Source organism: Notothenia rossii (assembly GCF_949606895.1).
Source record: "Notothenia rossii genome assembly, chromosome: 11".
Classification (NCBI taxonomy): domain Eukaryota; kingdom Metazoa; phylum Chordata; class Actinopteri; order Perciformes; family Nototheniidae; genus Notothenia; species Notothenia rossii.
Window position 1 is genome coordinate 37,746,221 of NC_136910.1, and position 19,714 is coordinate 37,765,934.

At 39.4% G+C, this 19,714-nt stretch overlaps 1 protein-coding gene across 1 annotated transcript in view; it reads left to right on the forward strand.

Moving 5' to 3' along the window:
• The window catches only part of lamc3 (laminin, gamma 3), a gene marked incomplete at its 3' end in the record, with an annotated part of 159,122 nt that overhangs the window by 89,920 nt on the left and 49,488 nt on the right, over positions 1-19,714 (forward strand). Inside the window, exons 7-10 of the mRNA XM_079659941.1 lie at positions 512-610; positions 1,679-1,815; positions 3,204-3,323; positions 17,217-17,415. Coding sequence (XP_079516067.1) covers positions 512-610; positions 1,679-1,815; positions 3,204-3,323; positions 17,217-17,415 — 555 coding nt within the window. The remainder of the gene's footprint in view (positions 1-511; positions 611-1,678; positions 1,816-3,203; positions 3,324-17,216; positions 17,416-19,714) is intronic.

The window sequence follows — 19,714 nt, forward strand, 5'->3', positions numbered from 1 at the left end:
CAGACTGTTTCTATAAGAAATGGCAGTGCTTGATAGATTACTTCAATAACCGACAAACACTCCCAACCGTATAGTGGAACATTTATTTCTTTATTATTTTATTTCCCTTTTTTTATTCAGACTCTTATTTATCTTTTTACATACTTATCCCTCTTACTACTACTACCTATACTTGTTATTTTATGTATTTTGTATTCTTTTATTTGTTGTTACTGTGTTCTTTTTGACATGGAATAAATGTGTTTCCATGATTCAACTTGTATCTCTATGGGTTTTCAAGGTATGGGTGGGAGGGGTTGGGTTAATTCTAAGAAAAAAATAAAATGGAAGAATATCATTGTCCCAATTGGGAACCTGGATGATTGAACCTGTTTTTTCAATAAACAAAACATTGGCCAAAAAAACAAACCAGTCCACACTTTCCAATTACTGTTCCTTGTTTCTTGATAATGTGCCTCATTTTCTCTTGAGTGCAATGGATGTTAATCCTGTTTCCTCTTGTTTCCTGCAGGCCCTGTGACTGTGCCTCCAGCGGCAGTGTGGGCGTCTGCTCTGCTCTGGACGGACGCTGCCACTGTAAGCCACACGTGGAGGGACAGAGCTGCGACAGGTGAGTTATACGATTCTTTATAACGTCACGTATGTGCGCAAATGACATATGGTTACCAAGGCAACTGAGAAGTCCTCCACAATAGCACAACTAAAGACTTTACTGACCATTCATTACTTTGAGTGCAGAGTAAGCATTCACAGAAAAAATACTTTCCCCTTATTATGGAGCAAATATAAAAAGAAAATAACAATGTTTATGGGTTCCTTTTTAGATAAATCGTATTTATTGTTTTTATTTGTGCACTTTTTCAGTCCAAAAAAAAGCATTGATGATTTTTAGGAAATTAAGTTACTAAAAGTCCACATTTTTAGGGTAAAACGTTAACATTATCAATCCTCAAAAATCAGAATCACAAAACCTTTATTCGTCCCACTGCAGGGAAATGTACAGAGTTACTGCAAAGGGGACAGTGCAGATAAAAAGGCAAAAGTAGACTCACATATTAAATAAAGAGGTAAGCACACATTAAATAATTCTAAAAAGTAGTGTTAGGTGATTAAGTAATGGCATCAAAATCTTAAATATGCATTAGTGCAGATGACAGGTAATCACAAAATCAGTATACTTAAGTTTTAAGAATATTTTGTATAAGCATTTCTCCCAGGTTTTGAGTTTTCTTCCAAATGTTGTGCCGTTGCAACACGTCGATAACCAAGTGCCTGCGCCCCTCTGTCTGTTTCTATCTCGCTCCTCAGGGATACAGGATCAAACAGATGAACTCACTGTGACATTAGCAATACACACAGCCCCAGGTCTCAGACTATTGAATAATTCTGTGCTCCCTGTTTGTTGACTTTTTTGGCTGATTTCACGGCTGGTTGAGCAGGTTCCTCTCCTGTGTAATGTGACGAGTGTAGAGGCTGATTTTTAGCGCTGTTCCTGTCCCACCCTTGTGCCAGAGAGTGTTTGTAGGTCAGTGCTCAGGGTCCTCGCAGCTGAGCTCCATTTGGCCCCATCTTCCATAACACTGCAGCAACCAGCAGGCATGTGATAAATAGTTGCAATGAGGGGCAATATTTAAATGTTGTAACGCATGAGGGAATGTTTGTGTGTGTGTACCTACAGATGCAGGCCTGGCTTTTTTAACCTACAACACGTAAACACAGCAGGCTGCCAGGCGTGTTTCTGCTTCGGCCACTCGCTGGCCTGCTCCCCGTCCAATCACTACGCTGCTGTCCACATCACCTCTGACTTCCTTGAAGGTATGTCTAAGACTTGCCAGATATGAATAAGGTTTCTTTGCTTCTGTGGGGATGTTATTAATCAGCAAAAATAAAAATGACCGGGGGTTGACTTTGTTCTTTCTGAATTTGCACGTCTTCATTTTCCTTGATTTCTGTGTTTTATTGTGCTATAATTAATAAGTGTCTTGTGCATGTTTGTTATTTGTTCTGTAGTTCAACCAAATTGAATATGTTTGCCCTTTTAGCTTAAAAGTAGGGTATGTAAGTTTGAGAAACCGACTTGCGATACACTTTTTGTTATATTCCATGGAATGTTCTTATCCCGATAGCAATGAATATCTGAAGATCTTTGACAAAAAATACATAAAAAAATGTCATCTCTGGAAGCCGTAGTACTGTAAAAAGCACGACCAATTATTATTGCCGGCCCGGCTAAAATAACTGGATGGCCTACCTACCTGTCAGCCTTCCAATCTGTGCACAAACTTATCTCATGCCCTCATTGGTCATGTGCGTGTTCGTGTGTGTTGGAGGAGGGGCTCTGTAAGGAAGTGGCAGATTTTCTCCGGTCGTGTATTTTCAAATTCTTGCGATCTGGAGCCGGTTCCTCAAACTTACATACCCTACCTTTAACCTACTGCAACTTGAAAAGCCTGCAATTCTACAACACACAGACTAATAAGAAATACTTTCCATCAATTTACAACCCATGAAGATGTAGACAAAATGCTGCAAGGGAATATAGAACCTGCATTCCTAAAGAGGACATATTATGCTAATTTTCAGGTTCATATTTGTATTTAGTGTCTCTGCTTCAGTGACATGTCTCCATGCTTTAATGATCAAAAAGCTCTTTATTTTTCTCATACTGCCTGTGCTGCAGCACCTCTTTTCACCCTCTGTCTGAAACCAGAGCCCAGTCTGCTCTGATTGGTTGGATTGTTGGCTCTTTTGTGATTGGTTAACCGCTTAGAGATATCCCGTCCCTTAGACTATCATTCACAATGTGTTACAAAATACATAAAACAGTATTCTGATTGCATGCTTCAAATGCAATGGCAGATACTGTGCTGAAAACGATGTATATTGTTATACACATTGTTATTATTGTTAGGTTTATTATGCTCTATTTCTCAGATTCTATTTGCAATGTTTCTGCATATGTTTTCTTTATTTGCTGTGTATTTTTATTTGCCGGGTTCTCAGGGCCACTGTGTGTACTGTTGTTATTTTTCTCTGTTGATCTCAGATAAAATAAACCTAATAGGAAAATAATCTGAACACATCTCCTGTAAGAACTCAAAGGTTTATACTCTTTGTATACAAAGCGCATTTACCATCCAGACATCCTGTGATGCAGAGAAAAGCCGTGATTCATGTTCTGAAATGTTTTCTTTCATCTCCAGATCAGGACGGCTGGTTGGGGAAGTTCTCTGGAGGGCAGGAGTACCCCCTGCTGTGGAAGGAAGGTGAAGTCTACCTGCTGCCTCTTACTGAGGAAGACATCGGCTTCTACAAAGCCCCCGGTGAGTCGGAACAGAAAATAGTAGAGATCTGTGTTCATCCATGAGGACACATCGTTACCTCTGGCTAGATGGTCCCCAGGAAGCTTTCGTATTGTTGAAATCTATGTTATTATATAACAAATCCTCCAGTTGTTGCTCTTCTTGCAAATATGTTAATGACACCGAAGCGTTCTTAATACCCATAGCTTGTTCCTGTTGTTTCTTAGTAAGATTAATAAGGGTCTCTGGCAGCGGGTCATGCAGCAGTTATTCTGACACCGCTTCCTCCAATCTGTTATCAGAGCCATTAGAAGATAAGGGAATAAGCTGGCCCGGCTACAGGATTTAGGGCCCATTTTCTATCTGCCGCCCAGCAGCAGAGGCCTGATGGAATTGGATGTCTTGGCCATGCTGGAGAAGCAACAAAGTAGAAATTGGCCCGGCTTCTTCTTGTCTCCGCTAAGTCGTTTCTAGGCATCAACTCACAGGCTCTCCAGCCACCATGCAGCTCGCAGCCAGAAGCAAAACAGGAGCAATCCCATTAACTCCGCATCCTGGAGGCTTAATGCCCAAAACGCACGATCACAGAGAAACGGCTCCATTTGGAGGCATCTTTTTTTAGAAGGATGAAATGCTTACAGCGGGATGTGACAAAGCCTGGTGGTCAGGCATAATTTGTAAAATGTTATTATAAATGTGTTCATAAGTTGTGTGTGTGTGTGTGTGTGTGTGTGTGTGTGTGTGTGTGTGTGTGTGTGTGTGTGTGTGTGTGTGTGTGTGTGTGTGTGTGTGTGTGTGTGTGTGTGTGTGTGTGTGTGTGTGTGTGTGTGTGTGTGTGTGTGTGTGTGTGACGTGGGCATGAGTCCATAATGAGTGCTTGCATGCTTTGCAATGTATGTGTAATTACAAATGTGCATAGTTAATAGTTTATTTTAAAGTTTCTTTCTTCTTCACGCAGTTTATAGTCTCTGTTGGCCACGAAGCACAGATTAGTGGCCCGACTGGCCGACAGCAGCTTTGTGGCAGCCTGCTTATCTACTTCGCACAGTGCTTGTTTATGTTGTTTCTCCGCATAATAAATGCACAAATCTATTGCCTTGCCATCCCTATTAATGATCTAATTTTCTCTAGCTTTGTTTTTTTATAGGGGTGCATGTGTACAGTTACTTTAAAGATTAGACCGGAGTGGCAGCGGCTTTGAAGGCAGCTCTGAAATTCCCTCTCTTCCCCACCGTCTCTTCTCTTTTATATTTAATTTGTGAATGTGCTGAAATCCCTGCACTGTGTATTCACCAACGTACCAGATAATTCTGAGTGACAAGTCGGACATCATATATGAAATGCAATTGCTGTGATTCCCAGGAATGTATTTGTTACCGTAGTTTGTCCTGGCTTCGGGTGTCAGACTAGACAGGATTCAATCATATAGGCTTTTTTTTATCAAATTGAATTTGTAGAGAGAACTAGTGTTTGGGATATGCGTCACTCATCAAGCTCCACAAATATCATCCAGCGCTAAGTCGTTTCAGAAATTTTCTGAAAAGTGTTTGACAAGGAGTCTTTGGACCAGACAGAGATAGTTTGAGAAAGAAAAATAATTTCAATTTGAGTTTCCTGATTTTCTCATACCAACGCCACTTATGCCTTTTACTTTTTTCATCTTTCATTTCTTCAAATCACTCAGGCAGGACATAAGAATGGCTCCTTCTATTTCACTGCATGAAAACGTTTATTTTTTGAAAACATCTTTCAAACTCTCTTGGCCAAATTACTTTTTCTCACCAGTAAGTGCCCAAGTCATGAATGTATGAAGGTAGACATGTGTGAATGTGTATGCATGCAGACACTTGGGGACACCATCTTCCTCTGAAGCATGTGCAAAGCCACTTGTCCTCCTCCTGATCCTGGACATCTGCTTGACGGTTGACACACGCAGAGTTCAAGTCCCCCCGGAGTCTGAGCAGACTGAACACTCGAGCGCAGCTGCCAGGAACTATCACAGACAAACCTCAAGCACCTCCCTAAACAGTCGCTCTGACCTACCTCCAACCACTGCGGTCAGCACTTGAGTCTGCTGGACGGTAACCGTGGCTCTTGGCTGAGCGGAGTTTCATGCTGAAGGGGGAATCATATACCACGAGTCCTTACAGCCATCTGTTGAGAAGCTTGCCATGTTGATCCTTAGCACAACCAACCTGCTAAGGCCTGAAGCGGCAGGAAGACAAGAAAGTGAAAAGCAGACAACATTTTAATGAAATAACCCTCTAGTCGAAGGCAGAGGAGCAGCATATGGCTGCTCTTGTGTTCAGGAGGGGAACAGAGAGCAAGGAGAGCAGCTCCAGGCTAACTGTCACTCTGGTTCAAGCAGCAATTGCAGCTGAGAGCCTCACACAACCTGAGCACTAAATGCACCCAGCGTCTGCATATGAGCCTGCCTGGTGGCCTTGTCGTCTGGAAACATAAGCAAAAGAGAAAGGAGATGTAGCTAAGGGAGATGAGAAAAATTGGGTCGAGAGATAGAGAGACAATAGAGAACAAAAACAGGGAATAAAGAGTGCGGAGAAAGAGAAGCAGAGAGAAAGTCAACTAGTGAATGAGTAAAGAGTTCAGTAGGCTTGAAACCAATGCAGTGATACTTGTTGTCTGACCACATCTAGAAGTAAGTGTGTATACCCAGTCTTCATACTCAAAGGCTTGGTGAGAAGCCATCACAGCCTCCGATTGGCTGCATGACTTTCGAATCTCTCTCCAAAGCTCTGTGTCTCCTGCATGTTGTGTTGTCTGGACACAGTCAATCTTTCTGGCACTCTCTTTACTCTCATTCATGGTGTTACGCTTGGTTGCTCACACACACACACACACACACACACACACACACACACACAAACACACACACACACACACACACACACACACACACACACACACACACACACACACACACACACACACACACACACACACACACACACACACACACACACACACACACACACTGCAGGACTGGGCACACACACAGAGGAACTTTCATGCAACTGGTTTCAGCTTCAGAATTGCATTAAACATAATTTCCAATTTGGACAGTTGGACTTCTGAAAATAGCCAGTGTCAAGCAACTCAATATAATTGTTTATTCGACTCTAAGTTGCCAGCCAGGTTGGGCAATTTTAACCTGTAGTATTGTTGCATCTTATTTTGTGTTGTTTATTTGCTGGGAAATATCAAAGTGTACATTGTATATCGCTTTTTATTTGTAAACTAGCCTGCTTCTTTGTTTCATAATGATTTTCCTGGAGCCATTGGTGCATTAATGCTTATTCATATGCTGAGGGAAAAAACATAATCTAAAAGAGCTAAATTCTCTAGGTGAAGGACTGGCTACTCAAAGCAATCTCCGCGCTGTGTAAGATTAAGCGGGTGTCAAGAGAGACAGAATGAAATAGCCTAACATAATATGGATTGCAATAACAGCAGCAGATTTCCGAAGATTAGCTAACAAAACAGAAATCAAATGTTAGCAAATTGTTTAAACAACCTTCATGTTAAAGCCAGCCGTTTGAGAGGACAATCTACTTCTGAAACACCCAAGAGACCATATTATTTTGTAATATTTTGGTTATAAGGTCGAATCAGTTTTTTGATTGGCTGTTTCAGACGGGTATCAAATGTGTTGCTCTGGGCTTTACACCAAGCAACTCAATTGAGAGAGAAATCAAAACTTTCCTATCTTCCTATATTGTATCTCCTATCAAATAATCTGTTTCAGAAAGTTACAATAATGTGTTGAAAATAGGCCCGCCAATTCCAAGATCAGAAAGATGTCTAGAGAGGGAATTTCAGACACTGTTCGACAATCTCTGGAGCTCTTTGTTTGAGCATACTGAGGCTTTAAGGCCGTTAAGACCGACGATAGCTCTTTGTCAATTCATTTCATTCTGTTCATCTCAGAACACAGCAGCATCGGCACAATGGTGCAGACGCCAAGGGCTCAGGCAAATGATTTTGAACGTGTTGATTTGTTTCCTTAAATAGGGTGACGGTGAGGTTATTGGTTGCATAGGTGTATTTCATGTGTATATGAATTGGCCTTCATCTACATATGTGGTGTATATTTCTTTAAAGCATACCTTGTGGTCATGTATTCCACCTGCAGACAGTTTAGTAGAGTGTAGCGTGTGGATCTGTTTAAAAGTTGAAAGTTTGTCACTTCACCCTCTGCCCTCACACTGTCTGCTTTGTAGTCGATTGGAGCCTCGGTGCGACCTGTGTTTGTGAAAGGCAGCTTTGATTGAATTGAAATTGAGTTGATTTAATTTGGTTGGAGCAAAGTCTAACCCCCCTGATTGATAGTTTGCTCCTCAGCCATTCCCCAAAAGTTATAGGGAAATCTATCAGCGGTGGCTTTATGTGTTCCTGGCAGACTCGGCACAGTCCGTGGACTTCAGATCATTCTGACACATCCATTGAAACTAAATGGAAATAGACTGGCACAGATTCAACCTTTGTTTATTTTCATTTGTTTTGAAGTTGTTGATTGAACGTGCATGCATCATTTATTTCGTTTGACCCAGGACTGTATGTTACCTTGAAGGACCCCAATGAATAGCTTTCAGTCATGTATTGCAACTTCAGGCAGTTGAGTAGAATGTAGTGAGTGGATCTGTTTAAAAGTGTGTCACTTCAAGCATTTATTCTGATACTCAGGACTTAAGAGGCCCTATTATGTTTTTTTAGTTTTTCTCTTTCTGTAGTGTTGCACTGTGGCGCAGTGGACTAGTGTGTTGATGTTGGGATCAGGGGAGCACAGGTTCAAACCCCACTGCAGTCAGCATGCCGTTGTGTCCCTGGGCAAGACACTTCACCCCAAATGGCTCCTGTGGGGATTGCCCACAGCATTGAGTAAGTCGCTTTGGATAAAAACAAGTGACATGTAATGTTATGTAGTGTGTTATATAGGTTGTTGTGCATGTAAATTGTCTGCAAAGGCTAACATCCCTGTGTTCCCTCCAGGGGGAGTTTCTCTCCTACATGTTCTTCATAACAAAGTATAATAACTATGTAACTCTTGCGATTCTATTGGCTAGTGATCCAACACATTGTATGTGATAGGCTAAGGGGTGGGACCTCTCTTAGTGGCTCACCAATTACAACAGAGCCGGCCAGCTAACCAATCAAAGCAGACTGGGCTCTGGTTTCAGACAGAGGGTGAAAAGAGGTGCTGCAGCACAGGCACTATGAGAACAATAAAGAGCTTTTTGAACATTAAAGCATGGAGACATGTCACAGGAGAGACGCTACATACTGATATACACCTGAACATCAGCAGGAGAGGACTGTTTAAAGTAGAGACACTACATTAACCTGACATTTTGCATAAACCCATTCCCAGAGCCCATGTTGACATCTTAAACAACATGTTTTCCCCCCACAGCCTCAAACCAAAAGATTCAGCTTACAATGATAAACAGAGAAAACAACAAATCTTCTAAAGCGGACTAATTAACACATCATGTATTGTTTGCTTAATCTGCACAAAAACAGAAGAGCAAAAACAATGAATCTATTTCCTGGCCAGCAGCAGTGACTTCCTGAAGTCAGGATAGCCTGGCACAACCCGGTAAAAGCAACATCTGTTAATACTATAGTTACTATTTTGCTATGGGTTGAACAAACAACACAGAAATTGCAAATCAGAAAAGTAAGGAGGTGCCGGTAGTGAGATCTTAAGAGTTTTGGCTTCCCCCTTGAATTCAGTCTTCATGCCAAGCGAGAGCAATTGTTTCCTGGCTCTTCATATTGAGCATACAGACATAAGAATGGAATCTATTGATCAACATATGCATGTATTGCCCTAATGCTTAAAGTACAGAAGAATGTGATCTGTCAGTTGTAGAAAGGATAGAAATATCCTTAAATACAGTACATTATGTGCAGACTGTGGTATTTAGAGATTGCTAAACTTTTTAATTCTCCCCAATTTATCATGTAAGATGAAATAATGAATATAAATCCATGGTAATACACAGACGTTTTTTATAGTGATTCATTGCTTTGGAGAGGGGCCCGCTAGTAGGGGCCAATCCTGGATGCTCTATTAGGGTTATGAGTAATTATGCTGTGGTACTCCTGTCCTCACAGACAAAAAGAAGAAGTACCAGGAACAACAGGAATGCAAATCACACCCCAGCAGAATAATGGCCAGCGCGCTGTATCTGAAACACCACCATAGGGATCTCTTTAGGAGAGAATATTAGCTTAGTCACACAACAGTATTACTGGGCTCATTACCGACCGTTATGCAAGGAATGTGCGGTATGCATTTCCTATTAATCATTTAAAAAGTAATATCTGTTGACTTTTATTTTCTGTGAACATGAGTTTCTTATATTACTCATTATTATAGTCTGTCACTCTCCAAATAAAGGTAATTGCTTCTTCCCGTTCCCCCAAAAATAGTAGCCCTTTAGAAATTTCCCGACTTATGAACGCAACACAAAAGGAGCGTGTGCTTGCAGATGCTGTTCTGTTAAGTGCATCGAGTATAGTATGTCCTCAAAAGAGAATGCTGCAGGGATAAGGTTTAAATAAATAAATCCCCATTATTATGAACATTTTGTTACTGTATCAAGCTCAGATACTTGCAAAAGGCAATTCAATGTTGTTAGATCATTCATAATATACTTAATAATATCAATGAATATATAGTAAATCAATTGTGATATTATTGCAGTGGAATGATGTGGGAGGAAAATAAAGAATGAATAAATGATTATTGATAGTATTGCTATCCATTCATTTATTTGTTCTGTTTTTGCACACTTGAATTTCCCGTTCAGCACATTTTGGCTAAACGCCAATCAAAATGCAACAAATCCCGACCTATATTACTGTTTTTACACAAAACATATGTGGAGATAATTCGCCTTATATCAATAATCATTTATGTATTCTTTATTTTCCTCCCACAGCATTGACCATTCAGCAGCCTTTTAGCTAGTACAGTGAATAACTTGAAATAATGTTAGCCTAACCACATAGGGAGTACTACAGATGTAGCACTCCAGATAGGACTCACATGGGTGTGTCCCAGTCAAAAGCCCAGCGGATTCCAGTGGCTGGGGGTGTTGCCAAATTGCTAGAGGGCGTTGCCCAATTTCCCCATTTGTTCAATTACAGGATTTAACCATGAGATGGCGCTTCATTCACAAATACACAAAGACAACTGGGTGTTGTAGAACTTAGTCTGTTTGCAATGTTTGCAGCTCTGCAGTTGTGTTTGTTGAATACTGTAGCATTTAATCACTTATTTGTTATGCTTTTCACAGGCTACTATAATGAAAAAACATCAATATTTTAGATGAAATAAAGTATATAGTTTGCTTTATGCAGTATATTTTTTTGTAATAGTGTTGGGGTGTTTTTACACAGTACAGTAGATTGAAGTAAATCAATTTATACATTAAGATAAGATAAGATGGACCTTTATTAATCCCCGTGGGGAAATTCAGTAGTTCAAATAGCAACAGGGTAAGAGTGAAAAACAGGATAGCACAGATTCACACAGATTAATAAAATCAAAAATAAGATGAGCGATAAAAATAATAATAATGAGAAACTATGAAATAAGAAATGAATAAAACTCAAATATAATTATCATATCATATATTATAATGTATTGTATTATTAAGTAATATCATACATTAACCCCATTATAGCAGATGCCACATTGAATGGATGAACACATTTATGCATCAATAATTACAACAGAGTATTTCTAAATACAAGTTGTAAAAATACAATATGTATTTAATATGAATAACATAATGATTAATTTCAGATGATGATACTTTTCTGGGTTAGGTCCGGTCTGACAGCGCTTAGCTCTCTGCTGAAGATCACTGCTCTAAACAAAGTCAAAAATCCTACATCCAAACGGAATAAATATAATTAATTATTATGAATACGTTAAGTCTTGTTCATTGTTTTTCACTTTTATTAAATGTTTGATATTTCCGGCACAGACCCTTTCATACCGGCAATGCGCGATAGAAACAACAGAAAGTGCGACAGTTTAAAGAGCCTGTGACAGCATCCCAACAACTGTTGTGCAATGAAATATTGGGCTACTAGTAATCTCGAACCGTCAGTTTAAAAAAGAAGGTGCGATACCGTTCCGATAAATATCAATAATTTCGAACATTGCGGGAAAATTCCTTCGACTCATTTTGAAGTTTTGGGGGAAGCCGGAAGTGACGTCAATGCGGGCACGCTTCACTGTGCGGCGAGAGAGCCAAACACGGACAAAGTTTGTTGTCATGCGTAGAAATGGTGAATTACTGAGTTTAGGCACGTTAATAACGTTTTAATGAAGTTGACTACAGTATATTCATATTTGTCAGTGCTTTCATGTCAATTCGGCGAACATAAACATAAATGATCGTGGTGAAGATGATGATTAAATTAGGAATAAAAATCGGTAGTGAGAGCTGCTGAATTTCCTCCCGTAGGATGTGATATAAAAACAAATCAATTATATTTGTAAACTCAAGTGGATGAAACTACATTTATTAGTGCTTTCATGTCAATTCGGCGAACATATGATACATTAAATGATCGTGAGGATGATGATTTAAAAATCTTTTGTTTGAGCCGGTCTGCATTTCCTGATGAGAAAACAAACCGATGCTTTTTGTAGTTGTAGTAGTACACCAACATGGATTAAACCTGTGGTTTTTTTACCACAATGTTGGGGAAATTAATGGATAAAATGCACAGATTATTATTATTATTATTATTCCCACTCCGATCGGGACACTAGGTCCACCGTTCCCCCAGCAGCGAGGCTCCACCCGTTGACAGTTTACGTGGGCTGGGCTGGGTGCAGTGGCGGATTGGCCATCTTGTCTTTCAAAATGCATCTTAAGTTTCTAACTTGCAATATCATTATATCCGCTCTCTTCACTCCAGAAGAGCGATCTCCCTGGCCCTGTCTCAGGTCGACTATTTTAATTTCCTCGCTCCTCGGTCCTCGGTCTCACCGGAAGTTGATTTGTCTGCGTCATCGTCCCATGGCTCTTATTTCTGCCGGAGGACCGAGGAGCGAGGATTGAAAATGGAGGAGCGATAATCGAGGAACCACCAGTCCATCCTCCGATGAAATCCTCAGATACTCGCCCCGCCCCCTTACTGTGTATCGCTCACTGATTGGACGATGCAGTGCATGCACTGATCTCATGCTTCTTGTTCTTGACATGAGAGCAGTACCCCAGCGGAGTGAAGAAAATAAATGAAACTCACGAGAGTCACTCCTCAGTTTAAACTGTGTTTTGTTTCAATTCATTATCATTTAGTTACAAATATGTGATATATCTGAACAACAAAGTGCTCAAAAATCATTGTATTCATTTATTGGAAACATTTTCATGATCGCTTTTTTCGTTTTATATTTTCATTTACTGTCATTTCCATTCAGTCAGTCATTACTTGGTTTCATTAAAATTACATTTATTTATCAAGGGGGCGTATCAAGTCCTGCGGGGGGGTTTTCCTTTTCAGCAGGGGCCCACCCCGTGCAGATCACGGACCCGCACAGGTAGGCGTCTGAAATGAAACGCTACATCTGTAGTAAATTGTGCCTATGGAAACTGTTGACAGCAGGTTACAGTCACTAATCAAATACAATGCTTTGGGACTTGGGGAAAACAATTCAAACTCTCCAAGTAGTTTATTCTATACCTGAGTCTTTTTTCTGCGTGCTTCATTTCCACTGCTGTGAGTTGTGGCCTTTTGACTCAGGCATATTGATTAGCTATTTCATTTAGACCTCTCATATCGGCAGTTTTTCCACAGGTTAAGAAGATGTTTAAATGTGAGAGGGCTCAATAAAGGCATCCCTGTCTAGTTGGTGATGGATTTAATCGAAGTCTCTTTTTGTTCCCAGTGTGGCTGAGTTATTCTTATTCCTCATTATCAATATGTATTGATTGTGAAACTACACTGAGATGTCTGGAAGATCATTTGACTTCAAAAGGAATTTTGTTTTTGCTGGTGATGATTGTCAGGTTGGTTTTCAAGCCCCTCCCCCTGCTCCTGATTGGCTGTAATGATCTATTTCTTTTGATTCTGAAAGCACATTGGTATGAATGATGCCTTATTGGACTCGGGACATAAAGTGCTATTGATTGGTCATGTCATTGAAAACCTCCCTTTTCCATCACTGTCTTTATTTCCTACAAATACTAAACCCAACACAGTGTTCAATAATTTGTGTATCATCTCATTAAAATGTAAATGATCAAAAGCTAACAGCTATGACCAAAGCAATATTTAAGAACGTGAACAAAAGTTCAATAGTTAAATGTATTATTTGTGTACTTATATAGGTTTGCAGGTATTCAGAAAGAATAGTGACACAGTTATAAACCACTTGAGAACAATATATATATACTGTATATAATTGAACTCCCTAGCTAGTGCCACTGCAGCTGAATAGTAGCTGGAGAGGTACAGCAAGAATACTAATATAATATGAAATCCAATACATTTAGTGATTGGTAATGCAAAAAGCATTATTTACTGGACCATGAAATGCATTAAATGATTAAAGAAGACGAAAATACCAGTTTAGACTTAATTGAAAGAATAATTACAAAAATACATTAAAAAGTAATAACGTGTTACTTTAACTAATGACTTTAACACATCGCTGAGTAATGCATTACCGACAGCAGCCAAAACCTCAACGGTGAAGCCTTACAAATAAGTTTTAGGTCAGATAGAAATTGAGTAAACTGCCCGTAAATGTTTGTGTGAGAGTGAGCTACAAATATGAGGAAGGGTCTGTGGAGGTGATGACAGGCGGCTGTCGGCTGATTGGACGATCAGACAGTGGAATGGTCTGAATGACGGCAGAGGCCCCTCACAAGTCAAATCACCCACTCAAGTCCTTAGCCCCCACAACCCCCAGAGGAGCTCAGGATGTACTTCACACATGATTACGCTCCAAAACAAGGTGGCAACCAAGCATGCAACCTGTCAGGTTTGCCCACTCGCTCACCCAGAGCTGATAGAGAATGGCAGCAAAGTTGTTGTTTCTTTTTCAAAATGTTTATGATTTTTTCATTTTTAGATCATGACTGGCTCAGGTATTTCTTCAATAGATTAGATTCAACCTTATTGTCAATTGACAGAGTGCAAGTATTAGGACAACGCAATGCAGTTAGCATCCAACCAAAAGTGCAAAACAAGTATTAAAGGGCAGAGTTATTAATAGTATAATATAAATATATACTTTACATATGACATTATTTACACTATGAAAAGTATGAGGCGGTATGAAAATTAAAAACAGAAATTGAATACACTATAGATCAGGTATATATAAGAGAGTATAATACACACACAATACAGAATAAATATACTATAGAATATGTGGTTTACATTTTTCCTATTCCCATATTAAGGGATGGCAAGATTTCCTATTTATATACATCAAAATAAAAGTAGCACTTGTGAGTGTTTTTCTTTTGCCAGTTGTGGAGTTGCTGGTGGGTGAGGGTATGTTTAGTGGGGCTAAGATCTTTGAAGTCCTGCTAATGTGCTATAATGAGCCAGAGATCAGAGGGGGGGTAATTACAGACACAGAAGAATCCTGCAGAGCTTCATGTGGGCTCAAAGAGCCTGAACCCCGCTGAACACACTCTGAGAGTTCCTGAATATATCCACAAAGATAAATACTAGCTCATCTTATTCTAATTTACATGTTTATAGTTTACTTTTTACATATTTACTTGCAACATTCACTTGCGCTATTTTATTTATATTCTGTTTCTTTTTGCACAATTTGTATTGTTGTGTATGCTATATATTCATGTTGCATTGTTGGAGGAGCCTGGGACATTTACGTTTTCATTGCCGTAGCTACTGTGCATATGCAGGCTTGGGCAGTAACAGATGACATGAAACATGATTATGTAATCAGGATACCAAAAAAAGGATTTGATCACAATTACTGTTGGGAAAATACTGAATGTTCCGTCTATATCAGAGTAGCACGTGATAACAGAGGCCCTACGTAGCTGTATATGTAGCCGGATGTATAACTACATGGATGACGCTCATGAGACAGCACTGTGTTGAAGTTATGATAGCTATGTTCCTAAGATTGGCATGATGACACAGCCCCTAGAGAGATAGGCATATGACTGTCATGTTTATTGCTTACGCAGGCCTTAGCTAATCTTAACTAATGTCAGAATACTGCTTTGAGCCAGTATTCTTCCATCTTGTGGACTGTAACACCCTCTCTTGTATAAGCATATCAAGGACTCTACTCTGAAAACTATTTGTCCCATGCAACCTCTGTGTGTGATGACTACTTCCATTCTTGCAAGGATAATAAATACGTGTATCCTGATATTGAAGACCAAGCCGGTGACGATTGATATGTTTCTAACAATTACATGAAAACATGTTTTATCAGATAACTGTTACATTATAAAAAAATATATATTACTAGCAGGATTTCAGTGTTACAATTAGGGATGCACGATATTTGTTTTTTGAAACCGATACCGATAACTTCCTGCTTCTCAAGACCGATACCGATACCGATAACCGATAATAATATTATATATATATATATATATATATATATATATATTAAATGTACCTGTAGTTTTTTCCTCGTTTTAGCCCTGGGGTCGACTCGTCGATAGGTAAAAGCCCCGGTGCCTTTGCAGCTGGCTTTGGATTCGCCGCTAGTTTAGCGTCTTCGTACACTTTTAACACACCATCTTAGCGATGGCGATGTTTCAGGTGACTAATCAGGTTGGAAGTATTATAGCTCGTTGCCTTTTTCCCTCCTCGTGGAACTTCTGCATTGCATTTGTTAATACAAATAGCAAGCGAACTATCTAACTCTGAAACTTTGAAATATTCCCATACTACCGACAACATGTTTGTTTACTGTCCTGGCTTCACGGCCGCACACCATTTACGTCACAGCCAGGCATGAGTTAGGGAGCGCTGGATTTGTGAAAAACTCCCCTCTTCCTAAACCACTAATACCACAGTACTGGCAAAACGGGAGGAGCCGAGTGAAAAACAAGCGCCCCTCATCCCAATCCACCCACACCGCAGTATTTTTTTCTTTTTTTTACCCCAAAAATATATTGTATATTATCGGGGCTATTAATACTTTTATCGGGTTTATCGGGATGACGTCATAATTCCTAATATCGGACCGATAATTATCAGGCCGATAATTATCGTGCACCACTAGTTACAATACATGTTGAAATACAGATCAATATACAAAAGGTAGACTTTGTGAATTATTTTTCTTTAATAATGTTTACTTTAATTATTTTTTATTTTAAAAGACATTTCTTTTGTAAGGCACTAGGTGGACACTTGTTTGTTAAACAATCATACAGTCTGTGCTTTTGATTCATATATTAAGCTTAAACAGCCTTTGTGAACTATTACTGTTACAGTACTACATTTTGTATATGAAATACCTTGTTTCCTTCTTTTCTAAGCTAACATTGTTACATACACTTAAGTAAAAAACATCTTGTTGTAATTTTGTTTCTCTTGTTTTAATTTGCATTGCATTTGATATTTAGGTTCTCCAAAAGTAACAGAGTGCATTTATTTTATATTTTGAAAATCAGATTTTGTTATTGATTGTATTTTTGACATGTAACTAGTTCTTTAACGGATTACCTTTTAAAGTAACCCTCCCAACCCTGTGCATATGACCATAAAACCTTTGAATCTACTAATTCAGCTCCCACCACCTGCAGACAGGTAAAGGTCTCTGTGTTCCCTACATGGATGGCAGAGAATGAGCTGAGCCTTCAATATTAAAGCTGACTCCACTCTAACATCCAACCTCTGTCCTCCATCTAGAGAAATTCCTGGGTCATCAGATCCACAGCTACGCCCAGCTCATCTCCATCACCTTCACCTCCGAGACCCCCTCACTGCTGCCGGACCACGTCACCTTGCTGCTGCGCGGCTCCGGAGTCACCCTCACTGCTGAACTTTCACCCCAAACAGTGCTTGACCCTATCCCCCGCCTCACATGGCAGCAGACCTTCACTGTCAGGTACAAGGGTGCAGGATATTTTGTCAGTCTATGTGTATCAGGGGGTCAATTTTTTTTCACTGAGGGCCACATACAAAAATATATACGAAGGGCTTGGCCACTCACTAGAGGTTAGGTATGCTGCCTCATATGTTAGGTTAAGTTATAATTTAGCAAAATCAATCAAATGTAGATAAATTATTCTTGATAATTGAATATGCTTAAAGACAGCCTACATCACAGCTTTCCATTAACAAGGTTTAATTATTTTCATTTTGTAACAAAAAGGTTTGGGAACTCATCCCTTAAAACAATAACGTCAGATTGCTTCTCAACTCCCTGCACAGTCATGTCTAAAGGAAATAGGAAGGGTAGATTTCAAGCTTGTTATGCAAATAAGTTATTGAGGTTTTATCAACTAAGATTTGTAAGAAAATGTTATCAACTTAAATTGAAATAGAAAATGTGTCTTAACACATGACTACAGTGTAATATATTTGACATATATTTAATAAGAACAATATGAGTAAAGCGCAAGTTTCAGGTGTGGGCCATATTACATTTTACTTTTAGAATTAGCAGAGGGCCAATTCAAAATGGACCCAGGGCCACAGTTGGCCCCCAGGCCGTAGTTTGGACACCCCTGATGTATGCTTCCTTTTCGCACTGTTGAGCTTGAGTCTCTCTGGCAAGAATTAGCCTGAATATGTGCATAAGAAAGGATGTTTGTTTTTCTCTGCATCTATTCATCTCCCTGATGCCTGACTTGTTCCTTGTTACAATAAATATAGAGTCTGCTAAGGACAGAGTATCCAGGACAGCCATGTTCAGACTGCAGCTCACCTACATTGAGTGTGCTGTCAGGGTCCCAGCAGAACGTTGAGTTATAAATGTAGTGATGAGCCCACTCCCCCTTTCACCGGCTATCATGTAGAGCAGCGGCATTACACTTCCATTTGTATATTTTATACATTCAGCAGATGGTCTCATCCACAGCAACTTGAAGTGTGTGCTAAACTCATCATACTCATCAGAAGTACACAAAAAGTGATAGTCACTAAAGTGATAGTCACTCAAATAATTATGGAATAGAGGTGAAGTAAGGCCGACAAATACAAAATGGACAGACAGTATACAGTGTGCATGGACAAAGTGGTGGTTAGAGCAGCAACTTACTAGTATTATTATTATTATGTTTTGATTATGTTATTATTTGTTGTTCAAATATTTCACGAAAAACTGAAACATTTCAAGCCCTGTTTCTCTAAATCCAAGCAGATGTGTTTTGTTTTATCAGTTCATATTTTTATATGATATGATAGGGCTGCTCAATTAATCATATTTGAATCGCAATTATGATTTTGGCTTGCAACGATTATGAAAACAACACAATCGAAATAAAACTATTATTATTTAAAAAAAATTGTTAAATTTGTTTTTGTATTGGTCTTTCAGTTGAATTATACTTAAAGTTCAGGGTAATCAACTGTTAAAAGCAAACTGTTCACATTTTCTTTTTCAATAAATGGGTGTTTTAGAAGTAAATGGATAATCGTTTTTAATAATCGTGATATCAATTATTGACCCAAATAATCGAGATTAGGATTTTTGCCATAATCGAGCAGCCCTATGATATAATATAAAGAAGAGCAGTAGCCTACATGTCTATTTCAGAGGCTGCAATCAGTATTCTCTGCCATATTTACAGGAAAAACGACTTAAACCATTAATCTCTTTTGAAAAAACTGAGGATTATATTTCCGTTGATAGACGTATCGATTAATTTACATATGGATAAATCAACGCTTTGAAGCTGCTGGTGCTAGTAATAATGTAGAAGGATCACCAAATCCTCCAGGGCTTATCCCTGCTGACCATGAATGTTTGTACCAAGCGTCATGGCTTTCTTAGATATTTTAGATCCGATATTTATTCCCAGCCATAGTGCTAACACGGCTGAAAACAGGTAAATACTGTATGAGAAAGAAGGGATTAGTTCAGAAAGCTTAACCAATATAGTAAGTGAAAACACTTTTATATGAAGTACATCTTTAAAAGATTAAGCTTTCAAAGATATTGTCACTCCAGGAGGCAGAGGAGGGGGGTCGGAATAGAAGGAAGAGAGGGTTGCTGCATGGAAAGAGAGCTGAGTGGATTACAGCAACACCACGCAGAGCTCTAGATGGAGTGCAGGGTGGGTTCATGGCCCGGAGGCTCAGGATGTGGGCAGCGGTTCTTTTGCAGCCTGCTATGCCAACACCAGGGCTTCAAATTAGAAACAAGCATCAACACACAGCCAGTGGATGAAATGTAACATCGA